Source organism: Drosophila rhopaloa, unplaced genomic scaffold, assembly GCF_018152115.1.
Source record: "Drosophila rhopaloa isolate 14029-0021.01 unplaced genomic scaffold, ASM1815211v1 contig_178, whole genome shotgun sequence".
Taxonomy (NCBI): Eukaryota; Metazoa; Arthropoda; class Insecta; order Diptera; family Drosophilidae; genus Drosophila; species Drosophila rhopaloa.
In genome coordinates, this window is record NW_025335059.1 from 9440299 (window position 1) to 9449431 (window position 9133).

General features: G+C 45.4%; 3 protein-coding genes across 4 annotated transcripts; 2 read left to right on the top strand and 1 right to left on the bottom strand.

The window, feature by feature from the left end:
* Nucleotides 1–17: 17 nt before the first annotated feature.
* On the top strand, nt 18–2072 carry LOC108052005 (palmitoyltransferase ZDHHC16). The gene is made up of 6 exons (XM_017134314.2): nt 18–188; nt 265–412; nt 736–1045; nt 1100–1311; nt 1368–1693; nt 1761–2072. The coding sequence occupies exons 1-6, from the start codon at nt 145–147 to the stop codon at nt 1864–1866; spliced, it is 1146 nt and encodes a 381-aa protein (XP_016989803.2). The 5' UTR covers nt 18–144; the 3' UTR covers nt 1867–2072.
* Nucleotides 2073–2291: 219 nt separating this feature from the next.
* Nucleotides 2292–5248, top strand: LOC108051999 (cilia- and flagella-associated protein 58). The gene is made up of 7 exons (XM_017134308.2): nt 2292–2384; nt 2449–2668; nt 2725–3014; nt 3079–3527; nt 3577–3893; nt 3955–4916; nt 4979–5248. The coding sequence occupies exons 1-7, from the start codon at nt 2292–2294 to the stop codon at nt 5246–5248; spliced, it is 2601 nt and encodes an 866-aa protein (XP_016989797.1).
* Nucleotides 5249–5429: 181 nt separating this feature from the next.
* On the bottom strand, nt 5430–9120 carry LOC108052001 (cilia- and flagella-associated protein 58). Of its 2 annotated transcripts, none has more exons than XM_017134310.2 (4): nt 8471–9120; nt 7739–8356; nt 7302–7618; nt 5430–6727 (listed from the first exon to the last, which is right to left on the bottom strand). In XM_017134310.2, the coding sequence occupies exons 1-4, from the start codon at nt 8989–8991 to the stop codon at nt 5505–5507; spliced, it is 2679 nt and encodes an 892-aa protein (XP_016989799.2). In that variant the 5' UTR covers nt 8992–9120; the 3' UTR covers nt 5430–5504. The 2 variants fall into 2 exon arrangements, with proteins under 2 accessions (XP_016989799.2, XP_016989800.2); XM_017134311.2 differs by lacking the exon at nt 8471–9120 and having other exon boundaries at nt 7739–8079; nt 8132–8215.
* Between the last annotated feature and the right edge of the window lie 13 nt (nt 9121–9133).

Consider the following 9133-nt stretch of genomic DNA (forward strand, 5'->3'; position numbering starts at 1 on the left):
TGAGACATAGATTTTCACAAAAAGAATTGAAGGTCACACCGAACAGTGGTTGCCATTTCTATCGCCAAAATAGTTTATTTAATGCCAAATATGTTGAAATAAAGTTAAGAAGTTATAGAAAAAGGATAAAGCCCCCGAATACCAATGGCGCGCATTACCTGGCGAGGTCACTCCAGTCAGGAGCTGCTGTAAGCTTTGCCAACCCTCAGTTTCCAATTGGAACGCCAATTGGTTTGTTTTTGTTTATTGTTTACTTTTATGCAGTTCTATTTGTCGGCTTCGATGGTCCTACATGAAACACTGCTGGCATTCGCTGACCTTTAACGCTCATATGAACTCCTCCTACGCGTCGGACGTCTGCTTGACACCAATATTTTGGTTTGTGGACAACTACACTCACTGCCTGGGACCGGTAACACTATCCTACATAACATTTTTCCAAAGCTTGCTATTTTGAAAATGATTAGAATGCGCTGTAGTTAAATTAGTTTAAAATTTTGTTAATAAATTTATATTTAAACATTTTTTTTTATATTTGCCTTTTCTGTTGGTACTCAAAAATTCTTAAATTTGTATTCTAAATATATTTTTTTGTCAATACAAATTTAAATTGTTAATTTTTAGTTTAACATATTTAGTAATCGAAAATGTAAAACATGCCATAGAAAAAAGAAGGTTAAAATACTAAATTGCATTTTCAACACCTATAGCCACTAACCGCATTATCCCTTTCAGTTCTTTGTGGTAGGCGTGGCTGCCTTGACCACTTCGGTTGTGAGCATTGCCTACTGGATTGGTTTGCCTTTTTGGTATGCCAAAAGCCAGCTGGTCACCTATTTCCTTATCATTGTGGGCAATTGGTTGTTGCTTAATGTCGTTTTCCACTATGTGATGGCTGTAATCACGCCGGCTGGCCATCCGCCGGAAGGTGTGTCCCTAGTGGAGGCGGTCAGCATGTGCGGGAAGTGCATAGCCCCCAAACCACCAAGGACTCATCACTGCTCCGTCTGTAATCGCTGCATCCTCAAGATGGATCACCACTGCCGTGAGTATCGGTATTTTTAAAGGATTTAAAGGATTAACAATATTTTATCTATAGCATGGCTAAACAACTGTGTGGGATACGGTAATCATCGGTACTTCTTCCTCTACATGATGTACACCACTCTAGGTTGCCTGTTTCTTATTTTGTTTGGTCTGGAGATTGGTCACAAATACCTGTGGCTGGATCATGGCGAAGCCTGGACGGAGATTGAGCCCCTAGAGGGGCAGCCGGTCAAGTATAACCTCAGTGGGCATATCATTCCAGTGGTGAGTCAGTAAACTGAAATTTACCGAGCACTTAATTCAATAGATTGTTTTTTCAGACCCATCCCCATGAGTACGATGAATTCATGCTGCCCCCTGCGGTACACAATCTGCCCACACCCATTGTGGATACGGATGGCCCTTCGACTGGTCGACGCCGAGCCGTGTGGTTTATGGCCTTCACGAATGTATCCGTGGTCTTGGCTCTTGGCAGTCTCACCATTTGGCATGCCAAGTTAATCACTCGCGGAGAGACAAGTGTAGAGGCCCACATCAACGAAGCGGAGCAAAAACGACTTCTCCAGCAGCAACGCATTTACATCAATCCCTATAACTTTGGCACAAGGAAAAACTGGAAATTGTTTTTGGGTCTGGTGCGAGGCAGGTAATTGGGGTTTCATATGAAAAGTGAATTTTTAGTAAAAAACGATAATACTATGACTTATTTACAGATCCTTCTGGCGAACTGTTCTGCTTCCCTCATGGCACAAACCCGAAGGTACTGGATTAAGTTTCCACACGGTAAACGATGCGCCTTTCGAAGACGAGTGGCCATAGTCCCAACATCGAAGCTATTGTGATGTCATCCAGTCAATCTTAAATTATTACGTTAAAGTTTAAGCTCAAAGTAACACATTTGTGTATGTCAACCAACTGCTTATTTTAAGTAAAATGTAGTATAGATATTAACCTATGATTCCAAAGTTTACTCAAAAGCAATAGGAGATTTATAGAGCAACTGGCAACAAATATACGACTTCACACGAAAATGTTAAAGGATGTACTTTGTTTCTATAGCTACTAGGAACACTATGTCGTTTTTTACATATATTAGCTTAACACAAATAAAAGACAATTCCAGTAAACAATTAAACCTGTTGTGTTGCCCTTGACAGCTTGTGCCGGTATGGCAACTTGTTGCCAGGACCAGATTACGCCTTTGGGTTTGGTCAATAATGTGTTTAGATCCTTAAAACTGAAAGATGTCGAAGGCTTCCGGATCTGAGGATGAGCCCTTGGTTCCAGATGATTTCGATGATGATTTCTACAAAGAATTATGCGAGAAAATCCCCGAGGTATTGATTTGGTATAACTTAAATTTAATATTAAGAATTAAACTTTATTAATTATTGTTCATAGGCAACGAAAGCTCTGCGTCAAAAGGACACTCCCAACAATGCGGACAATGTCCAGAGATTGCTCATATGTGGAACTCGCTATAAAAGCGACCTTCGCATGGAAAAGGATCGTTCCCAGGACCTGCGAAAGGAGATCGAAAGCCTCGAGGCACGTTTGGAGAATGCTGCTCGGGTCACCAAAATGGACATGGCCACCATTGAGGAACTCCGAGGAGTCATAGGTATCTGAATACAAATTAATAATAGTCATTTGTTTAATGGCGAATTACATTTACAGAGGGCGCTTGGAAGCAAAAGGATGCAGCTCAGATCCGTGAACAGTCCGCCCAGGATGAGGTCCTGAGTCTGCGCGAGAAACTGGATGAATCGGAGCAAATGGTGGCCCATCTTAATGAGAAACGTCTGGCCATGAGCAAACGTGACGATGGAAAGGAACGGGAACGCCTTACAGCCGAGATCACCGATCTCAACAAGAGGTTGCAGTTGCAACGGACCTATGCCACGGAATTGGACAGCACAATTGAAGGATTAGAGGCCAAAAACAAGGAGTTACTGAAACTGCTGGATGTATGTTGTATTCTTTTAGTTCTGAATATATTTCAATTCCCATTTGTGGTTTTTATTTATTAAGGAAACCTCCAGCGATGCTTGCAACCTGAAACGTAAAAGCGATGCTTTGTCCAAGGAACTTTCAACTATGAAGAGCGATGAGTCCCGCTATCAGGAACAAATATCCCAGATGAAGTCGGCCAACGAGCACTTGACCAAAGTTAAAGTCCGCCAGAATCTTCAGATTCTTTCCTTAAAGACAAACTTGGAACATCTTAATACCCAACATAATGCCACCAACAACAAGCTGGCCAAGATCACAGTGGATTTGGAGTACACAGTGCAGGAAAGGGATAAGAATAAACGGGCTCTTAATCAGCGCATTAATCTGCTGAAGGTGCGCGAGGATGAATTAATTAAAGTTCGTCAGGACAATGGAAAGCTTTCCAAGTCCCAGGAGACAATTGCGCGGAAATATGCAGGATTAGATGAATCCAAACGAGACGTTGAACAGCAGAACATAAGACTAAAGTAAAGGGCCATATTTATTAAGCAATAGTACAAAAGCTTTCTCTCACAGAACTCAGCTGGGCACTCAGGACAAGGAACTGGAGTCCATGCGACGGGTGGTCCACCATTTCGAGAAAAATAACGAGAACCTGACAAAGGAGCGGGATTCCCTGAGACGGGAACTGCAGGCCAATCACCAACAACTCGAACAGAGCATCAACCTGCATCAAGAGGCGCTGCACGAAGTCCGTGCTCTGAAGGACACCATCACCACCATGGACACCAAGCTAAAGAAACTCCACGAAGATGCCAACAAGCTGAAGAAGGAGAAGACCAAGAAGCTTGATGAGATTCAGCACTGGATAGACAAGTTGGATGCGCTTCAGAGTAGGTTTTCGAAATAAACTATCATATTGGTATCTCCTTTTTTTATATTTTGTTCCCCAAGACGAGATGCACTTAAAGGAGAACTACGAGATTGAACTGAAGCGCACGATCAGCGATTTGGAGGCCAAGTGCTCCAAGTTTCAGCAGCAACATGATGTACTAGCTGGCGAACGCCAGACGCTTCAACGCAGTGGCCAGGTGGCCGACGAGGAGCGACAGAAACTTCGCGACCAACTGGTCAATTTCCAAGCGATGGTGGAGAAACTGAAGGCGAAAATCGGATACCGGGATGCAGAGCTGTCCAAAGTGCAACTGCAAATCGATCGCATGGAGAAGGAGCGACGCCTGCTGCGCAATGACATTCGACACGCACAACTGGGTCAGCAGCACACCAAGGCGGAACTGTTGGACAAGCGCAAGGAGAACGATCGACATGCCAAGTCGCTGCAGGAGGATGAGCAAAAGCTGGCACGTCTGCGAAAGGATGCGGACAATCTAATAAACGAGAAGAACGCAATCAGTGCTGCACTGACCAAACGGAACGAGGAGTACGAGCGTTTAAAGCACAGCCAGGAGAACCTCCAAACGGTGTATGATCAGACCCAGAGGCAGTGCAGCCAATGCCAGGATGACATGCGATTGATGGGGGTGGAGATTAAGAATTTGCGAACGGAAAGGGATGTCCTGCGGGCAGATAGAGAAAGTGCAGCGGATCTGCGCCAGGAACTTCTCCAAATGCACCGCATGCTTAACCAGGAGAGGATCAAGGCGCGTGCCTTACAGGATGAAATGGTCACGCCGATGAACGTTCATCGCTGGCGGCTCCTAAGCGGCAAGGATCCAGAGAAAATGGATCTCCTGGGTCGCATCAGTATCTTGCGAAAGCAGTTGCTCCAGCAAAATGTGGCTGCGTTGGAGCAGGAGAGGGCCTTAAATGAAGCCCAACAGCTATATGCCGCTTTGAGGGAGTTCATGCTCAAGCTGCCCAGTCACAAAGTTCGTGCGGAACTCAACAGCGTTAAGGTAAGCCCAAAGCTAATATATTTTAAAAGTACTAAACCTCATCCTATCCCACAACTCAACAGGCTAATTTATCCGCCAAGGACCGCAAACTAAAAGTCCTCAAAGCCGAGCTTAGTGCCAGGGAGGCAGACGAGAGATCCAAAAAGGAGAAGCTGGAGGAGATGCGCGTCAACCTGGCGCTAACGAAGACCCAGCTTTTAGAGGAAAAAAAACACAAGCAAAAACTCCTTGAGGAGCGACAGTTGCTGGAGCAGATGCACTGCTATTCGGCGCCTGCCCAACTGCCAAGGACTCTTGGTGCAGGTTTCAAGATGGTCAGTAGTTTGCTATAAGTAAGAACAGTGTTCAGTTCCTCCTATACGGTATAAGTTATATTTAAATTATGCAATCTCCAATATTTAAACTATATTAAGATATTTATAAGGATCTGATTCTGAAAAACAACTTATGTATACCTTTTGTTCACCAGGCAAGACAGTGAGGTTAAGGAAATAACATAAAGCAAACTTTTAAAAAGTTGTTCTTTATTTGTTTGAAAGTGAAAAAGATACCTTATTATCCGCTGTTTTGGGTATAGTATAGATACAATCACTCAGATTGTTTAGCTATAAGATCGCAGGTGGAAGTAAAGTCGAATACATGATCCAAAAAGTTACTGTCGATCGCCTCCCCAGTGGAACCCTTTCTATCCCCGCCGCCATTGGTTAACTGCTGATTCTCTCGATGATGCGACCGCAACTGTTCCTGGAAACCCTTTATTAAGTGTTCCCGGGCCTTGAGATCGATCTCGTTGATCCTCAGCTCGGCTTTCATGGCCTTTAGCTGGCGGGTCTGACGGCGACTGATGCGCTGCTGGATACAGAGTTTTTGTCGCACACTGGGATCGGGCATATGCTTAATCTGCCGCTTAAACTCCTCGTGCAGACGCTTCAAGTCCACCAGTTCCTTGGCAATGTTCTCCCGCTGCACGGAGAGGCGTATGTTTCGCCGGAGGAGGTGCTGCACCTTGCGGATCAGCTCTAGGCGACGCGGATCCTTGCCAAGAAGCACTCGCCAGCGATGGGTGCGACAGGGGCGGGACAGCTCCTCGGAGTAGGCCGATACCTTGAGCCTCTCCTGGTTGAGCTGCCGCTCCAATCGGACCACATCATGGCGCATGGTCGCCTTGTTGCCCACCTCGCGTTGCATACACTCGCGCGACATCCGCAGGTTGACTACCTCCACTTTGAGCAAACGAATGTCTTCCAATCTCTGATTGTACTGCAAGGTTCCCCGATCGATGGCCTTCTGCATCATTTCCAATTTCTCTCGTTGCAGGCGCACTTCATCATTCCTTCTGACCATCTGCAAGCCGATCAGACTCTTTTCTTTGGTGACCTCTTCCAGGGCGCAAGCAATGGTCTTGAAGCGCTTCTCATCGGAATCTATAGTGTGCTGCGATTGTTCCAGCCGGATCTTCATCTCTCGGAGATCGGACCGTGTGCTGGCCAACAGGCGCCCCTTAGCGTGGATCTCGTTCTGCTTATGCTTTATGGTACGGTTCAGTTGCTCAATCTGGTTCCCAAGGGTGGAGATTTCCTTTTCATAAATGGCCAGAGAGCTGGTCATCTGATTGATCTGGTGTGTCAGCTGGGTCATCGTGTTCTGCAGCGTGGAGCGGTCCCGCGAGCACATGTCCATCGTCTTCAACAACAACACCTTCTCTGAGTGGATGATTTCCATCTGCTTCTTCGCGTTGACAAAATCCAGATGCTTCTGATGCAGTTCCAACTGGAGGGCTTCCAGGCGCTCCGTCTTTAAACCCAACGCCTCTGGAAAAGGGGAATTGATATAAATTAATCACATTTGCCCCGACTATCAGATACCCGTTACTCAGCTAAAGGGAGTGCGAGGGAGATGGAGATAGAAACTTTGATCACGCATAACTTTTTAACGAATGGTCGATTTGAAAAATTTCTTCTACATTTTGATAGGTATTGATAAACACAATAAAACTGCATTTTTACTTTTCCGAAATATTTAAATTTTTAAAATCGTATATAAGCGATTGTGGGCGTTAAAGGGGGCGTGGCACCATTTTGAAACAAACTTGCGCTGCGTAGGAACTTCTAAAATCTACATGCAAAATGCCAATCTTCTAGCTTTTATAGTTTCCGAGATCTCAGCGTTCATACGGACAGACAGACAGACAGACAGACGGACAGACAGACGGTCAGACGGACATGGCTAAATCGACTCGGCTAGTGATCCTGATCAAGAATATATATACTTCATAGGGTCGGAAACGCTTCCTTCTAGCTGTTACATACTTTTGCACGAATACAATATACCCTTTTACTCTACGAGTAACGGGTATAAAAACATTAAATGTATATTAAAACTCACCCTCGATGCCATCGATCTTCTTGTAGGCTTCGTTTAGCTCCAAGGTCTGCTCCCTCTTTTCACGAGCTATTTTCTGCACCTGCAGGTCCTTCTCATCCAACTGCTTATTGGCCCGGTGAAGATCATTTTGCAAATCCTGCATTTGATGGCGAATAATAGCGATTTCGTGCCGCACTCCAGCCACAATGTCGTTAAGACGGGTGATCTCTATCCTGAGCTTGTCCCGGGTGCGAGCCATTTCGTCCTTCTGGTGATAAGCCTCGTCCAGCTTGGCAGTGGCTATGATGATTTTCTTTTCCTGGGTCTTGATCTCATTTCTAGAAGGTGGGTTTTAGGCAATTTAAGAACTTTTATTTTTTACTTTATATTATTAATTTTCTACCTCCAACATCTTAGTTAGCTTATGTACTGAGTATACTTAAGTTCCTACTACTTACTGATTAAACAGAACTTGATTGTTCAACTCCGAGTTCTTCTTGGCCAGCTGGATGAAACGTCGCTCCAGGACCAGCGAGTCATCCGCCTGCTTCTTGGCATCCCGCTCAGCGACGCGGCGGGCCAATTCAAGATCGGCATTACTCCTCCTCTGAGCATTATTTAAATCGCCGGTCATCTTCAGGCTCGTCTGGAGTTTGTGCTTCTCATCCTCCAGAAGGCGAAAAGTCTTCGAGAAGTTATAGTTCTCCCGCGCGAGACGATCGTTTCGCAGCTTCAGTGCCTCGTTGGCGGATGTCAGCTCCGACATGGCCTTCTCGGCTATGAGGAGTTCCTCGTTTTGCTGCAACACAGAGGCCAGCTCCTTGTTAACAAGCAAAAGACGTTCCTCATACTTATCCTGCTCCACTCTACACTTGTGATCCAATCGAAAGTTCTCTGACTCGGCCTTTTTCACCCGCAGATTGAGCTTGGCAATTGTCTCCTTCGACACCTCCAGCAATCCCTCCAGCGATTCGGAATAAATGCGGTTTGTTTGTAGGCGCTTCTGATAGTCCTTCAGCTCACCGGCCAGGCGATCACGCTCGCGAAAGACCAAGTTCCTGAAATGGGCGTCTTTCCTGCGAGGAAATACATTATTATTTTTTAAATCAAGATTCGAAAGAGACTAAATGGACCTTCAACATACAGAACTAAACCGCTGAAGATTTATTTATGGACTTTAAAAAACTTACGCTGAAGGTGCTATCTGTTCAGGCATAGCCCTGCTGAACGTTGGTTGATCGCTGCGCACCAGTGATATCAACTGGATCTGCATGATCTCCTCGCGATTCTTGGTGGTGTCCTCGTTTCGCCAGGCATCCTCCAAGGACTCGCGCAAGTGCTCCATCATCGCCTCCGAGGTGGCCGTGGTGTGCAAGGCCAACTGCAGCTTCTCGTCCGCCGTTTTCACCTTCGTCTGCATCTCCCGCCCTTGGTCCACCTCGGTGACGTAGTGGCCATGGAGTCTATAAAGGATGTCAATGTAAAACTTGAACTTGGCAGCCAGAAAGGAGTGGCGATTGCTGAGAGTCTGCACCAGCAGGTAGGATTTGGTGAAGAACTCCTCGTTAAGATCGAGCATTAGATTTAGTTGCGCCGGCTCTGTACTATCCCGGAATCGTTCCTCCAAGGACATCATTGAAACAGACTTGGAGCTAGCCTTATGACTCTTCGGAACACTGGACAACTTTCGTTGTAAAAGCTGCATCTTCATGGTATCAATTAACAAAGATAGAACGCACAAAGGATAACTGAATAACGAAGAACTCCCTCAGGAAAACAAATTAAAAATAAACGAAAAAAAGAGCTGTGTTAGTGTGACGTTTAAGTGTAAGACATTATGATCAAAATTACAC